At 47.7% G+C, this 24,472-nt stretch overlaps 2 protein-coding genes and 1 pseudogene across 20 annotated transcripts in view; 1 reads left to right on the top strand and 2 right to left on the bottom strand.

Moving 5' to 3' along the window:
* Positions 1–997, bottom strand: part of LOC307184908 (ferritin light chain-like) — a 110,197-nt pseudogene extending 109,200 nt beyond the window's left edge. Inside the window, exon 1 of the transcript in view lies at positions 879–997. The product of the transcript in view is annotated as a ferritin light chain-like (transcript). The remainder of the gene's footprint in view (positions 1–878) is intronic.
* LOC307183206 (metabotropic glutamate receptor 7-like) overlaps positions 1–8,731 on the bottom strand; it is a 582,198-nt gene extending 573,467 nt beyond the window's left edge. For 17 of the 18 annotated variants that reach the window (XM_079915377.1, XM_079915389.1, XM_079915388.1 and 14 more), the window contains exon 1: positions 789–8,731. In XM_079915377.1, the coding sequence (XP_079771503.1) occupies positions 5,534–6,532 (999 nt within the window). In that variant the 5' untranslated portion in view covers positions 6,533–8,731 and the 3' untranslated portion in view covers positions 789–5,533. The remainder of the gene's footprint in view (positions 1–788) is intronic. The other variant, XM_079915394.1, reaches the window with a different exon arrangement.
* Positions 1–24,472, top strand: part of LOC307183208 (uncharacterized protein) — a 466,052-nt gene that overhangs the window by 336,723 nt on the left and 104,857 nt on the right. The window lies entirely within an intron of this gene.

The raw sequence follows: 24,472 nt of genomic DNA, 5'->3' as shown, positions 1-24,472 counted from the left end.
AGCCTGAAATACAATGTCATGGAGTTTGGATAAGAACAGGTTTTCTCCAAGCTGAACTATGACACAGAGATTAGCGACTTCGAGAAACTATACTTTTCCAAAGAAAAAACATCACATGAGAAAAATGAGGCCTAGAAAAAATAAATGACTTAAGGTAACATAGCTAATTAATGGCAGGACTGAGACTAGAGTATATACTTTGTGTAACTGGCTATGGTTTTTTTGTTTGTTTGTTTGTTTTGTTATCACTTCAAAACGAGACAAACTTAAAGAAAGGAAACACAACCAAAACTCAGTGGTTGGAAAAGAGATGGATGTGAACGCCCACTTGTTTCTTACGTATAAAGTTACCCCTCGCAGTGTTTTGGAGGAGAAAACGCTGGCTCTTCCCAACGTTGGTTATATACACAAAGATTCCAAAGACAAGACAAGTGCTTTGCAAACAAAGTAACTAGAACCAGCTCAGGCTTCCCCGCGCCGGGTCCTACGTTCCACGGTCAGAACCACCAACTGTATCCCCCCGGGGAACAAGGTGATTCAGAAAAGCTGGCGTCTGCAGAGAAGGGAGAACACTTAGCCGGGAAGAGAGGAGAAAACTTGCTCAGCTTCTTGCTGGGGTCTGAAACGATCCCAACACAGTCCTTAAACCCCTCAGGTTTCCCCAATCAAGCACCCTCGCCTCCAACCTGGGCCACCCCAGATCTGACTATCAGACGACAGAAGTCTGCGGACGCACGAAGAGCTGACCACCCCACGAGAGGAACCTACGCGCGGCCGCGCCCACTCACCCGCCGCTCCCCGGGAGACGGGAGACGAGCCCGGGGTCCAAGTCCTGGGCGTGGCTGACTCACCCCTCTCCGGGCCCAGCTCCAGCTCACCTCGGCGCGGCCCGCCTGGGCGCCGCCATCTTGACCACGAAGGGGGCCTCGCGCCGGAGGCCCCTGAGAGGGCGCCCTGAGCGGAGCCGGAGCGCCGGGGAGCCCCAGGTCGGCGCCATACGTCCCCCGCACGCTCGCGCAGCGTCCACGCGCGACGAGAGTCCCTCACGCAGCCCCCGACCCAGGCTTCCGCGGACCCGGCGCCCCGCGCAGCCCGCACCGCGGCTCAGGCGGCGCCGAGGGCGGCCCGGGCGGAAGAGCGGGCGGGGGGCACGCGCTCGGTAACCTGGCAACGCGGAGCAACCCGGCGTCTCTGGCGAACCCCAGCCTTCCACCGCGAGGAAGCACGGACCCGTGCACCCGCCGTCCAGCCCTCGCCGCCGCTCGGTCGCTTCGCCCGCTGCTGCCCGCTGGCTATGGTCTTTTCAATCCATGATACAACGTCTATATGTAACGAATCTGTTAAACCCTAAATGTTTATGATATTCAAGTAATCCAGTATCTGAATTATTCTTGAAGATAAAACATCCAAAGACTTCTTAATTGTATGGGTATACATACATAAAATACACGTGGAGGTAACTTCAAATATAGTATGTGCCTGTCTCTATTCCTTCCCCCTCCGCTCTTTAAAAAATGCCCCTTTAAAAATTGCCCACTCACCATCTGTTAGGTAAATTTGCTGAAACACAGTAAATGTGGAGACAGAAATTGTTATAGAGACTATTCCAAATGGCACTGACACCTGTATTTATGAAATGTTTAAAAGGGTAAGTTAGAGTTGTTTTTTTTAAAAAAAAAAATCCCACTATAGTAACACCACATCATCCTAGGTGCCCAGTTCTATCCAATTACATAAGATGGAGAGAGAGAGAGAGAGAGGAGGAAGAGAAAGAAGAAAGGAAGAAAACCAAGTACTTATGTATAAAATGTTGCTGCCAAAGTTTGAGATTATACTCAAGCATCAATGAACAGAAGGAAAACACTCACAAATTTACGAATGTATTTCATTTATGGTATGAGGGACACAGGTTTAGATTTGCAACACGCTCCCACAAGGGTCAAATTGACCACTTTTTTCTATCTAGTTGCTCTTGAGAGAACAAAGCAATTGAAACAGATGCCATTCAGTTCCAAGTCTATAGCTTAGACCATGTCACTGCACATGAAATATTGTTCATTCAGAGTCAGCACACAGCAAGAGTAATTTATACTCTCAGAGTGTTTGCTCTCAAGTCAATAGCAGAGAAGCCTTGAATAAAAACGTTCCCATTACTTTCCATTGTAATAGATCTTACTTATAGCCCATGAAACAGTGGTCAGGGGAGATTTATTCTTTGGACACCATATTATATAATCTCTCCACTTTAAGCCATCCCCCACTCGGCGATTATTTTTTAAATATGTTACTCGTAGTCAATATTAATTTACATTTAATCTTTCTTAGCATTAGGAGAGTATTATTTTGTACAGGCTCCGAAACAAATCTCCCGAAATTCCTACCTGATGCTCCCTTCAGGCTGAAAATGCATTGCAGGGTGGCTGCAGTGACTTAATTCTAGTTGGCAGAGCCCTGGCCTCACACTAATTTCATTAGCCTCAAACTCCTGGATTTGAAAGATCCACTGAATATGATTCCTGTCCTCTGACATGTCACTTACTAAGCAGTTCAGTGTGCATACAGAGGAGAGAGAAAGGACTTGCTCAGCTCTGGCCCACCGGCAGGCAGATGAGAATTCCCAGTCAGAGACACTGTTTACATCTGAGTGGTCATTCTTGCCCGGGTCCTCATTTTCAGGAAGGAAGTTCAATCCAGGCTTTGCTGGCAGCTGCAGCATTTGTTACATCCATTGCTAGCTCCTTGTTCCTTCCTGCCCCCCAGTGCTTAGCATCCCCCATTTCAGTCACTAAGTCTTCCTTCCCCCAGCCTAGAAGCTTACCTCACCATAAATTTTTATCTCAAATGATAGGTTTGACACATTCCCCACAGCAACCCACAGGGACTGGGGAAAAGAAAACTCAAATCTCTGGAGAGCTAAGAATTCAACCATTTAGAGGAGTTTCTTTTATACAGGACAGTCTTCATTGAGCTGAACCCTGCAATCCCAGAGAAGATTCACCTACCCGTTCTTTTCCTCTTTCCCTAAAGTGACTGTGTCTTTGAACAAGGGGTCTGTGTTCCACTATTCTCTCTATTCATTTTGCAGGTTTACAGAGGCTGGGAAACTGGGGACTGGACTTACATGCCAGGAGCTTCTAAGATCACACGCAAAAATAAGGCTACTGGAAGAGACTGTTGGAATCTATCTCTGTATATTTGAACATGGGCAGTGGTTAACCAGGATGCTCACACCAAGCTTATATCCAGCTTGCAGCACAAGCCACAAGTTGGTGCATCCCTCCTACTACCAGCCTCTTCTCAATAAATGCAGGTGAAAACTGGGGGCTCTTTTCCCTCAGCTGTTCAATCCAACATGAATAGCTGCAATTTGCAAATTAGAGGAAAATGACAGTGTTTTCTCTGAATGGTTTTGGTCCCAACGCACACTGCTAATGCTGGCATTCCGTTCCTTTCCTTCCCAGCCCAGGGAACGGGGGAACTAAGCATAAGGCAAGCGTTCTCTTTTCTTGCAAGTGCCTCAGATCCACACACCAGAGAAGGAATCAGCTCCCCCTGGAATCTTTTTCAGCAAACACAATCCTTCACCTAGTCTGCAAGCTCTCTCTTGACTTTAAGATTTCACTCTTTTTTCGACAGGCAGGCCCATCTGCAAGCTCCCAAGCTCCAAGTGAAGGCACCAAAATAATTTTTAAAATGTCAAACAGCAAATGTGCCTTCAACCCCCAGAGCTCCAGTAAAAATACTGTGAGTTGCCCCTGTGGTTCTCAGGTGACCTCTGGCCTCATCCTCCCTGCAGCGCTGCCTCCTCAGGTTCTCTAGTTTAAGCTCAGAGGTAAAGGAAGTGCTTCTGGGTTTTGCTTCCAACAACCCAGGCTCTTCCTGACAGCATTACCTCAAAGTGAAGGCTGCCCAGAAGCACTTTTGGCCTTGCAAACATCTAGAGGTGGCATACTCAACAGGTGCTAGGGATGCTCAGAGGCTCAGAGGGGCCATACCAGGCTGCAGCTTTAGACAGGCACCCCTCCTTCTGGCACAAACACAAACTTCATACCCCTGGGTGCTGATGTAGTGACAGCTTGAATCTCACAAGGAGTCCCCTCCAGAAACCCAACATGCTTCAGGAAAGGCACTTGAGAGGGAGCCGACTTTTTAGCTACGGGGAGCATAAGGGTCAGCCAGAACATCTGGAGAAGGGACTAACTGAGCTTGGGTCCTACCAGGCAGGGAGAGAGCTGTGCATTAGGAAAGGATCACTTCAAGACAGAGATGAACAAAAAACTTGGAGATAGGGGTAGAGAAGGAAAAGAGAGGCAGAAATTGAAAGGGAGAACATAAAAACAGAGAGACAAAAAAAAAAAAAAAAGGCAGGGAGAAAGAGACACAAGGAGAGAGACACACAGGAAGAAAGACAGAGAAACAAGAGAACCCATAGTCACGCAGACCCTGAAACTCAATTTCTTCATCCAGAAGCCATCCATCTATACCCAGGGCGGCACAGGAGCCTCGGGGCCGAGGCTGCGGGAGCAGGCGGTGAGAGAGCACTGCAGCACCGCCCACCGCTCAGCGGGCCCGATCCGCCGTCCTCGCATCTTCCGCCGTCCTCGCATTCTTCCGCCGTTGCCCGCCTGCACCCGGAGCTAGAGGACCGCCCGGCCTTGCTCAGCGCACCCTACTGCCTCCTTCCAGGCGCCTTCTTGTCTGGCTCTGAGAATCGTCCTCAAAACCCAGGACTGGGGTTGGGGGCTGCGTTAGAGAGGTCGTGGGAAAGGATGGGCACAGGGTGGGTGCAGACAAAGCGACTGTGTTTCGCAGTTAGCATGAGCTCACCTCCGGGCTCTGAGCTGGCAGGAGTAGAAAGCTGATCGCCCGGCTCCTGCCAGTGGCCGGATCGCAAAGGCAGTTTAGACGGTGCAAACAACTGCCCAGAGCAAATCACCTGGGGGCACGTCTGCGGGTGGCTTCTCCCCGCTTGAGGACAGTCCCCACGCCTTCCGCCCCATGCCCTCGCAGAGACAGGTTACAGGTCGGGAAATCCAACCCGAGCGAAATGGGCAATTCACGTCCAAATGTAGGTGAAGACCTAGCCTTCGGTTTAAGAACTGCCTCCCTAAGCTCTTCTCGAAATTTTCCAAGGGAGCTGCAGCTTGTCGGGCGGCTTGGGGCAGGGAAGCTGGGGAGTTGAGAAATGCCTAGTTTCTAGGCGTCTTCTCATCTTTCATATTCCTTGCGCCTAAGTGGCTCTCACAGGAGCCCGGCACTTTTACAAGCCTGTTTTGGAACCATATTTCACTCGAATGCAAACCCATTTAAATCATCGCCTTGTTTTTCGGAGACTGTTTCTTGTCAATGGGGCCATAAATCCAGAATGTCAAGCCGGATGGAGTGGAGCGCGGACAGGGGAGAGATGGAAGGGAAATGAATCAAGCAGGGAAAGTACCTCCTCGGGTGAGGTGGGAGGGATTCCGCAGGATCTCCAGGGTGGAAATGAGCGAAGGCTGACCAGACCCCGCACCCCTGGAGTCCAAGCCAGCCTTCAGGATAAAGAGCGCGGGGAGCTACGGCGCGCTCTGCCCCGGAGGGAGCGCCCCCCTATCTGGAAAAGCCTCAGGATGTTGGCTACCATGATGGAGACCGAACTCCCCGAAGCCCCAATCACTCCAACTCCTTTCTCGGGCTTGACGAAAACCGGAGGCTCGCCGTTGGTGCAGCGCACTTCGGAGGTGTCCTTCTGGATGAGCGCCTGGACGAAAGTGAGCGACTGTTCGAGCGCATAAGTGTCCCTGGAACAAGTGTCCAGGATCCGCGCTCCCAGCCTCACGTTGGGCAGCAGGTTGGGATCGCTGTTGATCTGGTCCAGGGCGTAGAGCATCGCTTCCAGCCTGTGGATCCCGTTCTCCCTCTTGATGTCGCCGCAGGGCACTCCGCTGGGACCCTTCGCGTGCACCGGGAACAGCCCCCCGAGGGTGACGTCCCCTTCGATCCGAATGGAGTGCGGGGCGTACATCTCCTGGCCGCGCGCCGCCGCCGCCAGCGCGCACAGAAGCACCTCCAGCACGCAGCAGGGAAACTTCATCAAAGTCAGGGCGCGGAGCAGCTTCCCCAGCTGGACAATGCTGCTCCCGCGGCTGCGGTGGTGGCGGCGGCACTCGAGGGGACGGTGGCGGGCTCGCCGGAGTCCTGGCCCCTTGGGGTGAGCTCCTCCGGGGAAGCCCAGGGTCTCCTGCGGGCGAGGAGGGTAGGGGCGCCCGGGGAAGGGCAGCCGGCGAGGGTGGGGGGTCCCGCGGCGCCTGCCATCTTGGAGCGCCGTGCGCTCTTGGGTTCCCCGGCCAGCGCGCCGCGCTCGAGCTCGCGCTCGGTGGCTTGCAGCTCGAGCTCTCCAACAGCCCAGCACTGGGGAGAGAGCGAGCATGGCTATCGCTTTAAATGCGCGTTCGGCTCCCTCTCCTCCTCCGCCCACTCCCTCCCACCCTCGCTCGCTCTCAGGCTCTCCCCACCCTTCCCAGCGCCCACCCTCCCCACGGTTTTGCATCATCACGCAGGGAGGGGCTGCGTGCTGAGGTAAGGGGGGAGGGAATAGGTGGGCGGCTGTGGAGGGGGGGAGTACCTCCGATTGGCAGTTTCGAGGTCCCCAGGGAATCTGGGGATTGCAGGTCGCAGGCGAAGGCTGAGCTCCTGCTTCGGTCTCACTGTAGAAGCCGCTCGCTCGCCCGCCTGCACCCACACGCACATTCTAGGCACAGGGTGGCATCAGCCCCGGACAGGGCGGTTCTAGCTGGGGCTGACTGCTTCCAACCCTGAGGTCCGGAGCCGGGACTGTCAGCGCCGGGAGAATGCGAGGTAGTCGAAGGTGATGCCGCCAAGCATGAAGGGTAGTAGGGAGACCCCAGTCTGTACTGCTAATTCGTCTGTGCCAGTTTTTCCTAAGAAAAACACACATACACACAGGAGCCTGATTTATGACCTAAAGAACCTTTACGCAGAGACTTCTCCGGGGCCAGGCACTGGGCTAGCCTGTAGGGAAAGACGCCAACAAGAAATGCTGGGAATGGAAATGCATCTTTGGTCTTCAGGGGTTACTGTGGCCGGAGCCGGATGAAGTAACCCTGGTCTCCAGTAAATCTGTGGCGGATTCGCTCCTTTTCTTCCTTTCATCGCAAGAGATGGAACAACTGAGAACTCTGCAGAGCGCACTCTCTTCTCTGGCGCTGACAGGTGTAAGGCTCCCTCCTACCCATTTCCAGAGATGCTTTTGGGCTGATGTCAGGTTTCCTCGGGCAGGAAATAGCAAGAAAGAGGTGGCAGTAGGAGGAGCAGACAGAAATCTCCCCATCGATCCAGTGATCCATTCTTTTTTTTTTTTTCTGGCTGAAGATTTGGGGGGTTTGGGGAGTGGAACCAGGATGCCAGAGCAGGTTGTAGTGCAGTTAGGAAGCTGTTTTTCAAAGGTGTCCCCTCCTGCAGGTCCAGCCCAAACTTGGCCCATTAAAGCAACAAGTGGCCCTAGTTCCTACACAAGGAAGGGCAATGTATCTGCCCTTGGTGCCCACGTGTACTGCTTATGGTGGTCTCTACTCTTGCTGAGCCTTTCTGTTGGAGGACAGCGAAACTGTCTTATACAGAATTGAGGGCGCAGAGAAAACCAAAACAAGACTATACTTTCTGTTGTAATGTTAGTGTACTAAAGAAAAATGTCCTTGCACATAAACAAAACAACACACACACACACACCTAAAAAGTCAGAAGTTGGGAAGTTGGTTGTCTCTTCCACCAACCACATGTCTGACCTTGGCACTTCTGTTCCTGTGCCTGAGTTTTACTTTGCCCATCTGTAAAATGATGAAATTGAATTGAATGTTTTACAGGTTAACTTTTAACTTTCAAATCCTCTGTTGAAATAGGTCATGCACCTTGGGCCATGGTGTTCTTTTTAGACCAATATCCTTTGTTGCTTTATGTGTAGGGCACCCGTTTTTTGATACCCAAAAAACACTCCAAACATTTCCTGGTACAGAGGATTTTATTTTCTTTCTTCTTGACCACCCATTTATCTTCCTTCTAGGGAGAGTCCAGTCCATCATTTTCTTTTCAGACATGCCCCTCCTCCAGGTTTCAATACTTAAGGTTTGAGGAGGAAAAAAACCTTCTGGCTACAGTGTTCAAGGAAGGGAATAGAGGCTAACAAGAGTTATGCAGGGCTAATCCCTGGACTTCTGCTGGAGTAACGAGGTTGATGACATAGGGTTACCACTGTCCAATAGACAATCCGTGCCGGAGTTAAAAGAAAAAGGAGCCTCCTTCCTCTAAATGCTTTATGTATATCTTTTGGACAACGTTACACTATTTGATTTTGTAAAAACATACCATTTTACTGCCATCTTCAAGAAAAGTGATGTAAAAACTATGCGAAGCTACCCCTGTATACAATGTGATCATCAATCCCTCATAGATGTGATGCCCTGCTATATAAGTGCACACCTTGTGCAACCTTATGCTGTGATGCGCCCGCCCCTTCCAGCCAGCCCTGGAGCTGCGAGGGTATAAGCCCGCAGCTGTGCCAGAAGCTCCCACATAAACAGGGAAATATTTGAATCCCATAATGAGAACTACCAGAGAGGAGAAAAGGCAGAGAGAAGAAGGGGTGGGGAAGAGAGAAAGGGACCTGGTTAGAACATGTGAACTCCTGGATCCACATGTGCCTGAAAGATTGCCTCTTTTTTTTCAGTTATATAGTATTTTATTTCTGTTGTTTGAAGTCAAAATATCCTCTTGTAACTCACCTATTCTGCTGTTCAATACATTGGATCAAAAAGGCTGGAACAAGTGAAATAGATATCCTGGTAAGGCAGCATTAGCTAATTTGGAAAGGGGGAAAGAAGCAAAGCAATAGAAAGGCATCCTTGGGAACACAAATACTGTGATCCTAGTATTTAGGCATCAGTACCTGAGGCTATATTTGATAGAGACTGTATCCTTATTTAGTTTTTAATTTAAGGCTATTTAGTAGGCACTTGGTGCCAAAAAATATATTTGAAGAGCTGTGTTACAAGTAATAACACTTGATTTTTCACCTGCCCATGTGAAGATCTATGTTCTCCTCTTCCATTTCCAGGTCACAGCTTGCAATTGCTCAACAAATAGTTCTTGGCTGACTGTTGAATGTTGCCTTATTCTGTGTTCTCTCTTTGCTCTACTCATTCTCCCCAAACGTCTGGCAGCAATCATTATCTTCTTTTTGTTGCAGTCATCTGTGTGCATGTTTTATTTCCCTTGCTAAGCTGGAAGATCCTTGAGGGTAAGGGGCTAGGTATTATTTACCTTTTTAGCTCGGACAATGTTCAGAATGGTGTTTTGTACCTAAGAAGCACTCATGTGTTGAATGAATCAGAATTGGTTTGCCATTCCCCACTGCCTTTATCTCACAATAACAGAAACATAAAGTGGGCAGAGCAGAACCGACGGCAAATAAATTGTCCTCTTAGTCACAGAATGCAGTTTCTAGAACTTAAAGAATAATTAGTAGATTTTGAAATAATTTTGTTTTACAAAAATTTCATAAGATTGAAATACTCTAACCTTCAAGCTCTCGATCAACTCTAAAGGAGGGCTTTAATTGGCTCTTCCTGAGTCAAGTGTTTATTCCTGGGCCGATAACTGGGGCCATTATCATAATAGAAAGTGTGATTTGTTACCAGAGAAAGAGGAAAGTGACGCTGGGCTTGCAAGATATTTCTATCTTCAGCCAGAGTGCATAGGATCTGGAACTTAACTGGTGACGCAGTATTTGTTTGAGATTATATGAATGAAAAATCTTTGTGTAAGAGTGATTAATCTAAAACTTGGCCAGTCATTGTCCTAATGTCATATTAAATTGCAGGAGAATCTAGTTTTAGGCACAAAGATCATAAATATAAAATGTGTTCCCAGGCTTGGTTCTGTGTAGTCAGTAATCTATACTCACCCACTCAATAATAAAAATGAAAGTTAAGGACTCAGTCCTAACTTACATGCTTAGCATTGTATTTTGCTAGCAATCTCAGTTTTATTTTCTTTGTTCTCCCCTGTCCATCATCTTCTGCAGAAAATAATGTCTCCACTTTCAATTCCCTGTCTATTTAAATCCAATTTGTAATTTATAAAGTTGTCCTCCTTAAGGGCTGCTGCTTCTGCCACAGTAATGTACTCTGGCCATTATTATACTCTTCCATCTTTCATGTAGGTCTCCATCCATAGGTTTTGTTTTCATAGCTTTTTTTTTTGGCGGTACGCGGGCCTCTCACTGTTGTGGCCTCTCCCAATGCGGAGCATAGGCTCCGGACGCGCAGGCTCAGCGGCCATGGCTCACGGGCCCAGCCGCTCCGCGGCATGTGGCATCTTCCCGGACTGGGGCACGAACCCGTGCCCCCTGCATCGGCGGGGGGACTTTCAACCACTGCGCCACCGGGGAAGCCCTATACTTATGATTTTATATTTGCTTATTTACTTTTGTCTCCCCACTCAGCTCAAGAGAGACTATATTCATCTGTGTTAATCACTGCTGTGTTTCCTGAACATGCCTATAAATCATACTGAAGAATGGTGCCTGAAATTTGGTAAGGGATCAATCAATTTTCTTCGCTGGATGAAGAAATGTGTTCATAAATTAATGAACAGATCTTCGGGGCTTCTGACTTGAGGACTAATGGGAAGAGGATGGCAAATGGTTGGGACAGGGTACTGCAAGAAGTAGTATTTGGAGTACTCTGATAGCTATCCTAACAGATAAGATTGTGTTCATTTAAGTAGTTCTAATGAGAGAGCTGGGAACTAGGGACACACAGCATTAAGGTTTTTATAATGCATTCTGCAGAGTTCTTTTTAAGTCTGTACAAATATCATTGAAAATATATGCATACATATACACCTCTGTTACTTTAATTAGTGCCTTACGAGAGCCCCTCAAGGAAGGGGTAGTAGCAACTCTCAGTATCCTTCCTTTATGATGAGCTTAATTTATTCAAAGTTACATCATAATTTATTTGTAACTGTGAAACTAGACTTAGTTATTGAATAGACCCTCCCTAGGAACGTATGACATTAATAAAACCAACAAAACTTTGTTCAGTTTCCAATGATAGACACACTACAGACTCAATTATGGGCCATCCAGTTTAATGAAGGGAAGAAGTGATTGAACAAATATAGAGCAAACAGAATATGAAGTTTTATCCTCCATTAATATTAGTAACGGATAGTGTGGGCTCCAGTGCCTTCGAGATAGCTTGAGACCATCATCTCTGTGTCATGGGCAGGGGGATGTTCAGTCAGGGTGTCTTTCACTGTCACTGAGAAAAATTTCCATAATATATAATGATACCTACTGAAACTGATATGGGACATTTGGGTAATAAGGAATCCATTAGCATATTTTTCCAGAAGCCTTGACTACAAAATGAAGACAGTAGATTTGCACACTTTCAGCCATGAAGAAGTTGTTTGGATATTCATCCTTATGCCTAATGAAATAAGCTTATTTCATCTCTGCAGCTTCCCATATACCATTTTCCCACCTCTGTTTTATGTTTGGAAAGACTTTTAGAAATTGAAAGTCAAGTTAAAAAGTGAGTGACAACTTAAATGATATATGGAATATTTTGCTGACTTACAAGAGCATGCAGAATTAAATATGACCCAGTTCAAATGTTTATTTTAACGTGTATGTTGAGGTGGCGTTTTCAAGGTGCCAGAAGATGAGAATTCACCTTCCAGTGTGTGTTACCAGTTCTGTTCATTGCACAGAATCATCTTCATAAAACATACTGTTTTCTATGTTTCTCAATACTGTTTCTCAATTAGTTTGAAGAATTTCTCAGATACCTCTTAATATGTAGTGCTCCAATTCCAATCTTGCCATGTCCTGTACCAGTGACACAGCACACAGGAGTTTTATTTCTCTTTATTTCTCTGGGTTGTTCAGAACCCAATGAAAGAACAATGGAATGGGATCCAAGAGATCAGGGTTCTTGTCCCAGATTTACCATAAAATAATTGTGTCCTCTTGGGAAAATTATAGTCATTCTAGGTCCCTTTTCTTTACTTTGACAGAGCTGCACTAGATGACCCCAAATAATATAGCACTCTTTCGGTAGTCGCTTAGATGTTATTGGTATTCTGAAACAAATGACGACAATGACACATGGAGCTGTGCAACATCTCTGTAACTCTGTTGTCTTAGAGTTGCCTCCATTTGACAGATGATAAGATGACTGTGCATAGAAGTAGATGTTTGGAACCAGCGGTTCCAAAGTAAGTGGAGGTAAACCGCAAATTTCCTTCCTTCCTGAAGCTCACTTAGCCAAAACATAGGCTTCTGAATATTAAGCTGTAAAGCATATTATCAGTACATTTTAAAAGAAGCTATTCTTCTAGGATTTCCAATTAATAGCAGGAGGTTTTGAAATTCTTGAAAGATCATCTGATTTTGTGAGATTTGCAGCTCTATTTTCCTGTCAAGCAAGTTGTATTAGTGCCAGACAGTCATCTGAGCTTCTGGATGCTTCTCTGAACCTCTTGAAGTTTTCTTCTTGCTATCTGAAATTCATGCCAGATAAGCCTTTTTCTAGAGCATATGTACAGACTTGTGTATTTTTATATAGGAAAGCGATGCAGTGAGTCAAGTCGGGGGTTAAGCCCTCATTCTCAGAGTGGTATTGAGCTCCTGGTGAAATATAATCATCATTTCCTCAGAATCGGAAAGCACTTATCTCAGGTGTATAATCCCATTAACTATTTATACATTTACATATGATACATGTATTTATTGTACCTACGAGGTGTGTTCTCTTTGGGAAGTACAAAGCTCTTTGAGACATAGGTTGTTCATTTTTTTATTTTCCCACAAATACTGTGACCCTTTGAGCAGGAAGGTCTATATTTTACTAACATCTAGAACCAGCAGTTAACAGGGTGCCTAAGATGTAGTCAATAAATATGAAATAGATATATGAACACATTTTTATGTAAGGGCCAGGACATGGACAAATAGAAATTTTTCGTTTTCAGTCACAAAGCAACAACAGACATAAAAATGATACAGACAACAAGTGCTACGGTCATTCAAAGAAGGCATAGAATAGATAGAAGGATCTCCTCTATGGCACAGGGAACTATACTCAATGTTTTGTAATAACATCTGTATGGGGCACCTGCTCCACACCAGGCCCTATGACAGGTGCTTACATACTTTCCCTCTCCCCCATCCTATGGGGAAAGTACCTCTGCTATAGATTTAACATTTGCCTCCCCCAAAATTCATATGTTGAAATCCTAACCCCCAAAGTGATGGTATCAGGAGGTGTGGCATTTGGGAGGTGATAAGGTCATGAGGGTAGAGCCCTCATGAACAAAATTAGTGCCCTCATAAAAGAGACCCCGCAGAGGTCCCTCGACCTTTCTGCCATGGCAGGTTACAGAGAAAACACGCCAACTGTGACCCAGGAAGAGGAGACTCACCGGACTGTGAATCTGCTCGCACCCTGATCTTAGACTTCCAACCTCCAGAACTATGAGAAATAAATTTCTGTTTTTCATAAGCTACCCAGACTCTGGTATTTTGTTATAGCAGTCCAAATGGATTACGATAACCTCTGTCCTTAGGTTTCAGACCCAGAAACTCAACTTTGTAGAGGTTACGAGGACCCTAAAGCCACTCAACCAGGCAGAGGCAGATTTGAAATTTAAGTCTCCAATTCCACATGTAAGTCTATCAGACCCTGCCTCCAGACATGACGTCATGAACAAGAGCTAATGCAACAAAGAGTTTACATGCAGCAAAACAATTAGCAAACAAAGTAAGAATATAGTAGACCGACTGTTTGGGTCACCCAATAGCCATTCACCACTCTTCCAGTTGAACAGAAGCCATGCCCCGTGGGCACATTCAGCCCTGCTGTTTTCACTTCCCAGATTTGAGGGGTAGGAAATTATTATCCCTCCTGGCCATCAGCACCCTGACCTCTACCACCCACCGGGCCAGCTTCAAGAACAGCTGGATCCACCTGTTCAAGTGAAACAGGTCTGCTCTCTGTGGTGTTGGCTTCTAGTTCCAGCAGCTCTCCCCACATGATAGCAAAGCTGGCTCCCAGCGGTTGCAAGCATGAATCCTACCAGCCTAGCAGTCCCAACAGATACCTTTTAAGTATTTTTTCCCCAAAGCTCCAGTTAAAAGTCCTAGGCTGATTCCAATTTGATCTGCTCTGGACAAACATTTTCGTTAGAACCTAGAAGGCTGCCAGACAAAATACAGGATGCCCGCCTCGTTAAAGCTGAACTTCAGATAAACAGTAATTGTTTTAGTAGAAGTATGTTGCATGCAATGTTGAAGACACCCTAAAAAGTCGTGGTTTTCACCTAAGGTTCAGCTTTAACTGAGCGCCCCGTGTGGGCTTTGCCGGCTGTGGTGGGCGCTGAGCGGGGTCGGCGGGGACGGGGGGGAGGGGAGGGGGGAGACGGTGACCCGAGCCGGGTTGTACACCCAGCCCGCAGCGTGCAGGGAGAGAGGGGCAGCCTCGTCTCCGCTGCAGGAGCTGAGACGGGGAGAAGGGGAGCGCCCCAAAAGGAAACCAGCTGCCCCTCCCAGGAGAGAGGAGATGGCTGTTCAGCAGCCAGAGACAGCAGAGGAGCCCGAGCACAGAAGCGGCGGCCTCTGAAGACGCGGTGCACATATTTCTGGTGTGCGAGGGGCACGCGGGCCGGTCCGTGGGAAAGAGGGGAGCCCGCGCCGGCCCCTCCACCTCCCGAGCCTGTGCGTTTCCCTAAAAGAGCAGCAGCTGTGCAAACTGACCGTTCACAGTTGTGATAAATCGCCTTAGGAAAGCACTTCGATTAAAGTCACATCTAAATAGAACGCAAGAAGTCACCCCTGAACAAATCAATTGCGAGAGGGGCAGCTCTGGGCGCGCACCCACCCCGCTGCTGTTTTGCTTTCCCCGCAGGACGAGGGGCCGCTCACTGGGTCGCGGGGACAGCGCGCTGTCTCAGCTGGGGAAGAGGCGCTTCCTCGGGACACATACAAAACCCAAAGTGTGAAAGGAGGCCTTTATTCCATTCCTTTGGGGGATTTCTTAATGACGTAAAGCCCAACTTGGTTTTAGATCTGCCTGTCGTTTCCATGACAGAACCTTCCTGGGGGGTCCACCAGCAGCGGGGTGGCCAGGTGCCACAGGGCTGTGCTCTCCTTCCCAAGCCAGTTCATCTCCATCTGTAGCATTTTCAGAGAAACTCTCGGATAGGTTTTCTCCAACAGGTTCTTTTTCCTTCAGTTTATAAAGTCATTCTCCTGCACAAAATAAACGGCCTGAAGACATCACTGAGCCTCTTTTTCTCCCAGGGTCAGGGCCAGCACGGCCCCCAGACCACAGGGACGCAGGACCTCACAATGGGCTTCAGGTCTTCCCCTCCCCTCCCGCCCCTCCCACCCTGCCCTACCCCTCCCCTCCTCCTCTGCAGAAATCACATCCCTTTCTCCAGACTCCCCACTTCAGCTTGAATTCCAGCAGATCTTTACCCTGCCAGTTAGTAATTCAGGACTAATTAGGTGATTGCTTTCATTTATGGTAGCAGTTGGGGCGGGGGTGGGGGGGTGGGATGAAATGGCTTTGCCCCTATTCTTGTTGGAAAAATAAATCACACCCACTGTCACTTGAGATCTTATTTTGGCCCCCAATCAAGGAAATTAGCAGCGTGGTTCATTTCCCCAGCATTCACTCCTGAACAGACGGCAGTGCCCTGGAACATGGCTTAGAGCTGTGTGGTCAGTGCAATTGTTTGGGGCTGTTTGTGCCGACGGTGAGAGGAGATGCCTGTCTCCCAAAAGAAGAGTGGCCCTTGTCTTGCTTAGGCCAACGAGCTGCCCGGAGCGCTGCCCGCCTGGCTTCTGAGGAAGATGTACACCGCCATCTAGTGGATATGGGGGCTCACTGCAGTGTGCTCGCTCTCCCGCCTTTCCTTCTGGCCGGTAAGGACAAGCAATAATGCTTCTTGTAAATTCCTAAAAATAGGGAGGTCTCATTATATCACCAGGAGTGAAATGTTTGCCTCGATGTCTGTAATGAAAGTGCAACCCCATGTTTGCACAACGTCTGTCTTGTCAGTAGCCCTCTTTCATCCCGATGTTTAGGTCCAAGACAGGATTGTCATTGTCTGAGCAATGGGTATCTCTGTGAAGCTGGGTAGTTCTCCCCTGTCCCAAGTAGTGCGGGAGGAGACAGTCAGCACCTTCAGAGGCGCCTTCATCTCTGCAGCCTCGCCATCACTCCTCATCTCGCCCACAGCAAGCCCTATTCCAAAGTGCACAGGGTAGAGGCGTTCGAAAGTTGGCTTGTTCAACCAGGGGCATTGCCACTTCCCAGCGGGAGCCACAAACACACCCACATCCTAAGACTCTTTTCAGTCTTGGTGTTGAGGGGGTTCCCACTCTGTCCCCTGCCTACACACAAGTCAGCGTCTTTTTCCTTTCCACTCATTCTACCTACATGAAGAGCACGTTGATCTCCCCAGTTTTAACACAGGAACCATGATTTTCTTGGGTTTTGTGTACTGGGGGGCGGGGGAGATTGAGAGAGAGAGCAAGTACATCCCAATATGGAAGGGCTTGGGGCCGTGGTTCTCCATCAGGGGCAATTTTGCACACAGGAGACACTTGAAAGTGTCTTGGGACACTTTGGATGGTCACAGCTTACGCGACGCTAAATGTCCTTCCATCACAGGACAGGCCCACAGCAAAGAAGCATCCAACCCCACCCAGCAGTCGTGCTGAGGCTGAGAAAGCCTGGTTTAGGCTCGCAGATATCGCCCTCCAGCAAGCCGGTGAGAACACTGATTGTCCTCAAATGGGCCACACTGCAGAGGCTGTGGATAGATAATGCATCCTCTCCCAAGTCAGTACTGACCACCGTTTTTCTTCTTTTAGACTCTTCCATTTTAAACATAATTTAGCTGTCTCTTTTTTGTCCCTCTGCTCTGCTGAGAAGAGAAAGGATTGGAAAGGGGGAGGGGAAGGTGACAGAAAAGGAGGATTAGAGGCCTGATCTGTTTCTCCTGCAGAAGCTGGGCACATTCCTCTCTCACAAGCTTTGTGACCCAGCAGGGTACAATTAAAAGCACAACAATTTGCTTGTTATTCAAGTCAGACATTAGTCCCGGTAATGGCATGCTTGCTAGAGAGATGGATTTCCTTGTTTGGAGCTAAGCACAGGACTAGCTGAATTCTGCATGGAGAAATCTTGATTTGTTCAGGTCTTTCATGTTTTCTACAGAGAAGGGGTTATGTCTTCCTAAAGAGGGGCCTTGCTTAAAAAGCTACAAAAGTATAAGAAAAGGATTTAGGGCAGAGGGGCCTGTGGTTACGTAGCTGGGGTAGAGGGGTACAGGGAATTTCAGAGCCAAGGATTATTTAAAGCCATAAAGTTAAAAAAATAATTGGTTTAGGGACTCCCCTTGTGGTGCAGTGGTTAAGAATCCACCTGCCAGTGCAGGGGACATGGGTTCGAGCCCTGGTCCGGGAAGATCCCACATGCCACGGAGCAACTAAGCCCGTGCGCCACAACTACGGAGCCTGCACTCTAGAGCCCGCGAGCTACAACTACTGAGCCCAAGTGCCACAACTACTGAAACCCACGCGCCTAAAGCCCGTGCTCTGCAACAAGAGGAGCCACCCAATGAGAAGCCCGCGAACCGCAACGAAGAGTAGCCCCTGCTCACCGCAACTAGAGAAAGCCCGCGCGCAGCAACAAAGACCTAAGGCAGGCAAAAATAAAAATAAATAAATTTTTTAAAATTTATTTTAAAAATTAGTTTAGCACTACTGCATCCGTGCTGGCGAGTACGCTGTAAAGGCAATTAAGCATGAGCTAAAATTCATTTTACTTTGGCTAATTACTGCATGGATCCAGGAGAGGGAGAGGAAAGAAAACATGCCCCCTCCCTGGCAATCAGGGAGGACGTTGGCTTTGGTTTCTTTGCCTTATCGGCACGTTTATTAGTTGGGGTGCCCAGAATCCAGCTGTCACAAGGGCCTTATTAGTTAAAACACAGGAAAATTGTTCTCTCAAGGCAGAGCAGTGAATGCTCTGCTGTCCCAGTGACCAAGCAGAAGCCACTGTTAGTTTTAACACCATCGATTACTGTTAGCCAGAGAGGACATGACATACACAGTCCTGACTTCACCCATGTGCCTGCTGAGCCTGGGTCAGGGGCTCTCAACCCAGAGCAACTCTGCCGCCCTCCCCCCAGCTCCCCGCCCCCGGGACAATTGACAAGTTCAGGAGGCATTTCTGCTGTCACAGCTGGGGAAGGACTGCTGGCGTCCGCTGGGCGGAGGCCAGGGATACTGTAGGAGTATCCCACAATGCCCAGGACAGCCCACAGCAAAGAATTATCGGACACAAAATGTCACCAGTGGCAAAAGTAAGAGGTCCTGGTCTAGACAGAGGCAATTTCCTCTCCTTGAGTAGGTGAAGGTCTTCAGAATCTCCGCTTCCTCAAATACATAATGGACAAGTCATCAGATGACCATATTTCATGCTAACTAACACGCTTTTCTTCCCACTTTTCTACACTGGGTATTCATTCTCCCACTTCAGGAAATCGAGTGACACTAAGAAAAACTTGCCCTGGAAGGATGGTCCGCGGCGGCGAACCGAGACCCAAGTCGGTGCCCGCCCTCTCCTTCCCCGATTCACACACAGGCACCCAAGAGAGAAGACAGCGAGCTTCTCTGCAATCCCCCGGTTCGGAGTTTTGAGAACTTTTATTCCCTTCTCTGAGATTACCCACTCCTCCCTGCATGAAGCATGTTCAGTGAGTCATTTGTCCTGCAGCTTTACAGGAGTTAAGAGCCCGCAGCAGTGAGATATCCATTTCCTCCCTGGAGAATGAGGACTCCCCCTGAGGGAGGTTAATGCTCAGGACAGGAGCATCCCTGGAGCTGGTGACAGCCAAGGGGCTGTGACTCAGGACTGTCCCAGGCAGGCCATCAACTCTCTGGGAGAGCCTCAAGGATGTACTTAGCCTCCGTTTACAGGAGGTGAGGAGGGCAGAGTGCTGCAGACAGGGAGCGGGGCGGCCACACCCAGACTAAACCCTACCCGGCACCCTGCAAGGGACAGAAAACCTCTCCCCTCAGGTCCCACCAGCCCTGCTCTCCCATTCTGTGCACCCCTTTCAAATGCGTTTTTCTGCTTTGCCCCCTCCCATTCAATCCGTTCTAGGTACAGCAGTCACGGTGATCCTGGTAAGTCCCAAGTCAGATCGTGTTGCTCAGAGCTCAAAACCCTTCAGAGGCTCCCATCTGGATTCGAACAAAAGCAGTCTTCTCCCCCTCTCCCCCTCTTCCTCTCTCTCTCTGTCTCTCTCTCTCTCTGTCTCTCTGTCTCTCTGTCTCTCTCTCTCTCTGACACACACACACACACACACACACACACACACACACACACATACACACACACACACACACACACACACACCGTCCCTCCCCTTCCCTCAAGCCCTTCCAGACACACTGGCACGCTGTCCCTGGCTGTTCCTAGCAGCTCCTTCCCCGTAGCCTCCTGCACTTACTATTCTCTCTGCCTAGAATGTTCTTTCTCTCCGTATCTACAGGGGCTGCTCTCTCCGGTCTGTCCACATGTCCCCTTCTAATTAGGGTAGCCCTCTTTCCCTTTGATGCTTTATTGTTCCTGTAACCTGCATCACCTGGTAACATGCTAAAAACTTCCATGCTTTCATTTGCGGGTCCTTCCCTACCCCACCTCTCACTCCCAGATTGCAAGGATCTCTGTATAATTTTTTCACAGCTGTCTATCTCGAGGACCAAGTACAGTGCCCGGCTCCAGCAAGCACTCAGATATTCGCTAAAGAAATTAGGAAATGGACCAGGCTACTTAGCTTCAGAAGCTCTTTCATGGAAGTTCCCATCCCCTCCGTACCAGTTCTCAGCTAGTTGACTGAAGACTAGCACCCTGACAATGAGACAGCTCTAAACTGTGAACGACAAAAATATTTACTGTGTCTCCGAGGGCCACTTGTGTTTGGTATTTTCTTGTTTTAATAATTTTTTAAATTAATTTTTAAATTTATTTATTTATTTATTTTTGGCTGCGTTGGGTCTTCGTTGCTGTGCGCAGGCTTTCTCTAGTTGCGGCGAGCGGGGGCTACTCCTCGTTGCGGTGTGCGGGCTTCTCACAGTGGTGGCTTCTCTTGTTGAGGAGCACAGGCTCTAGGTGCATGCACTTCAGTAGTTGTGGCACACGGGCTTCAGTAGCTGTGGCTCGCAGGCTCTAGAGTGCAGGCTCAGTAGTTGTGGTGCACGGGCTTAGTTGTTCCGCGACATGTGGGATCTTCCCGGACCAGGGCTCGAACCCGTGTCCCCTGCATTGGCAGGCGGGTTCTTAACCACTGCGCCACCAGGGAAGTCCATGTTTTGTTTTTATTTGTAGTGAAATGCACATAAAATTGTATCATCGTATCATTTATGAGTGTAGAGTTTAGAAACGTTCAGGACATTCACGTTGTATGGCAGCCAATCTCCAGAACTCTTTTCTTCTGGAAAAACTGGAACTCTCTGCCCTCCAGCAACCGCTACCCCCAGCCCCTGGCACCCACCATTCGACATTCTGTCTGTATGAACTTGACCACTCTAGGTGCCTCATACAAGTGGAATCGAGAGCATTTGTCTTTCTGTGACTGGTAGGTTAGCATCATGTCCTCAAGATTCATCCATGTTGTAGCCTGTGTCAGAACTTCCTCTTTAAGGCTGAATAATATTCTGTTGTGTATACATCCCGTTTTGCTTATCTATTCATCTGTCAGTGGGCAGTTGGGTTCCTTCCACATTTTAGTTATTGTGAACAATGCTGCTATGAACATAGGTATACAAAGTATCTTGCAAAACCTGCTTTCAGTTATGTTGGGTATATACCCAGAAGTGGAACTGGACCATATGGTAATCCTACTTTTAATTTTGAGGAACCACCATAATATTTTGCACAATGGCTGTACCATTTTACATTCTCACCAGTAGTGCACAGGGCTCCAATTTCCTACATCCTCATTAACCCTTGTTATTTTTTGTTTTCACAGTAGTCACCCTAATGTGTGTAAGGTGGTGTCTCACTGTAGTCTTGACTTGCATTTTCCTAATGATTGCTGATGCTGAGCATCTTTTGAGGTGTTTATGGGCCATTTATGTATCTTCTTAGCAGAAATGTCTAATCGAGTCCTTTGCCCATTTTTTAGCCAGGTTGTTTGCTTTGTGGTTGAGTTTTAGGAGTTCTCTGTACACTCTAGATATTAATCCCTTATCAGATATGTGATTTCCAAACATCTCCTCTCATTCTGCGATTGCCCTTTTCCTCTGTTGATAGGGTCTGGATGCACAGAGTTTTAAAAATTTTCTTGAAGTCAATTTCTCTATTTTCCTTTTGTTGCCTGTGCCTTCGGTGTCATATTCAAGAAATCATTGTCAAAATCTAATGCCATTAAATTGGGGGCACTTGTGCTTTTTAAAAGGACCTTTTAATGACAAGTTCCTCAGTTTGGGGAGTTCAGAGCCCTGAAACCTAACTATAAGTGTTCCCAATGCAGAACGTACATAAGAACCAGAGTGCTTAATCAACATTTCTGTTGGCAAGCAAGGTCCCAAGGAGCGTGTGGAAGCACAGCAGAAGTAACATGGAGGACTTTTAGGAATGTTCTCTGCCACCTTAGTTTCCTCCCTCTTTCTCCATATATCCCTCCCATTTTTCCTTCTTTCCTTCCTTTCAGATAACATGTCTGGGGCAGCATATGGTGAAGAAAATGCTTTTACCTCACTCCCCTATAACAACACTGACCACTCCATGAGCCTTGGAGAAACAATTTGCCTAATTTGGAGAGAAAAACTCCATTCAAGTCCTGCTGGGATGCAAGTTCAAATCTGCATGACCACAAACCCACGTTCATGGACACACTTGCCTCTATTGCTTTTTTAAGCTATAGGAATGCTGGATGAGGAATGTTGTCTGTTATTAACTAGCAAAACACGATCCCCCCTTTGAGCCTTCATGTCATTATCTATACGATGAAAATGGACAAGCACAGCACATTTCCAGTGTTACTTTTGAAATTTTCAGTGCTATCTTACATGAAAATAACATGAAGACACAGAAGCAAACCTGCCTGATTCCCCCTTATGCCTTGACTTCTTGGCCTGCAGAGAGGTCTCCAAGACCCTCCTTGGACGATCCAGGGTTCAGCCCAGCACTGAGCTAGACGACCACAGGCTCCCCTCCCAGCACAGTGAGTCTTTGCATGACTGTTTTGGGGTTTTTTTTTCCTAGACTCCCATTTCTTAAAAGTTTGAGAGCCAGTCACAGATCTCCATTTCACCCAAGGGCTGGCATGTCACGAGGTCACCAATATTTGTTTTATGTACTGCTAAGAGATTAAGGGGCAGTATAATTTCAGAGAAAAGTTAGGTTCCCTGGAAGTCAGGAACCCCAGCATCCTGCCCTTAAACACTCGAATGACCTTGAGCAATGAAAGGTCTCCAGACCTTCATTTCTCATCTTCAAATGAGAAGACAAATTGGACAACATCACTGTTTCCTAAAGTGTGGTGTGTACACCGCTGTGGAAAGTAAGCAATAGGTAGAAAAAAGTTAGGTGCTTTTATCTTATGTATATATCTATAAATACTTAAATAGCCTCTCAGCTGTACAGTATCTTAGCTATTATTGCTACAGCAAGGCTGAAGTCGGTGACACACACACAAGCAAGACCCAATGCTAGTACATGTGGTGAAGGTATCGCACCTTCAGGAATTGTCCTTTCCACCCAAACTGTCCAGAGAGATTGACACCGGTGAAATGGATCGCTAGTGTGGATCCTCATATACCAAATTCCCGTGAGCTTTGCTGAGAAGACCTCAGCAGTGCATCAAAGCATCCCTTTGATGCAATGTGAATAAGGTTTAAAACAGTTATTAATGTGGCTAGTAACTGACTGCAGTTTGGGAAATCCTACACTTGATTTCTTGGTTTCTTCCACGTCTAGCTGTCTTTGACGTGTGAGGTGCTTAGACGAAAGTCAGTGTGCTCTCTTCAGGTCAGTCTTAATCTATAACCTGTGTTATACATGTGCCTCATTAAGGACAAATTGCTAGTTCCAGATGGGGAATTTGGAGCAGGCTCTTTTTTCTCTAAATGAATGGGGCTCTACTCCAAGAACACAGACTTCACATATATGGGTATAAACACATACATACACCAAAGTCAAGTCACTTTCTATCCCTCTATTCACTGTTTAGGCCCTGAAGGTATTGTTTACAGCCGGACACTTGGCTTGCAGGGAAGAATCTCATCCACCTGAGATCTTAGGCACAGTGCCTCCAATCCCCTCCTCTCTTTCTGTTAAATTTCTGCAAAGGCAGGAAGTACCAGAGTGATGCAGAGGTTGGCTGGAAGGTTGAGAAGAGGCCCCAAAGATGTAGGGCTTAGGATGACCCTGAAGAAGAGATGGGGTTTGGGCAGTCGGCATGGAAGCTAGAGAAAATTCCAACTGGGCAAGGAAGGAGTGGGCACTATAAATGGGGGACAGGGAAAAGACTGGAACACAGGGTTTGGACTGGGAAGCAAAGAAGATGGTATAAGACAGGTTCAAGGGGTGGGTTAGAGAGAGCCTGATGGCCCACTAAATCTTTTAAGCTCCACTCTGTGCCACTCACATGCTACAAAAGGATTTATTTCAGTGTGAGGTAAGATGTAAGTGCTACTTTAAGAATTTAACTGAACCAAAATGACCTGGGGACCAGGATGCTAGTCTACTGTTATAGGTACTGTTCTCCTGGGGAAAAAAGCCAACATAAAATGGTGCATTAGTCTGTTTGGGCTGCCATAATAGAATACTAGAGACCGGAGGCTTGAACAACAGATATTTCCTTTCTCGCAGTTCTGGAATTTTGCAGTCTAAAATCAAGATGCCAGCAGAGTTGCTTTCTTCTGAGGCCTCTCTTCCTGGCTTGCAGACAGCTGCCTTCTCACTGAGTCCTCACATGGTCTTACCTGTGTGTGTGCATGGACAGAGAGAGGCCGCTGATGTCTCTATCTTCTTATAAGAACACGAGTCCAGTCTGATTAGGGCTTCACCATTATGACTTTATTTAACCTTAATTACCTCCTTAAAGACCCTATTTCTTAATACAGTCACATTAGAAGTGAGGGCTTAACTCAGGAATTGGCAGGGGCGGGGTGTTTCTGCCCTATGTGAGAGGGTTGGGAATGGCACAGAGCACATCCCGCTGAAGGCTGTGCCTGTGTTGCCCTTCCCACCTTTTCCAGTGGTAAGATATAGGCAGAGAGGGAAGAGCGTTCTAGAACAGGCTTCATGACTTGCTTCAGTTCAAACCTATTCAAACCCAAGGACAAGCATTCACTCTTGTGGACCAGCACAGCTTACCAGAT

The sequence above is a fragment of the Stenella coeruleoalba genome, assembly GCF_951394435.1.
Source record: "Stenella coeruleoalba genome assembly, chromosome: 3".
NCBI lineage: Eukaryota > Metazoa > Chordata > Mammalia > Artiodactyla > Delphinidae > Stenella > Stenella coeruleoalba.
Note: the sequence above shows the minus strand (reverse complement) of the source record. Positions and strands in the feature narration are given on the sequence as shown.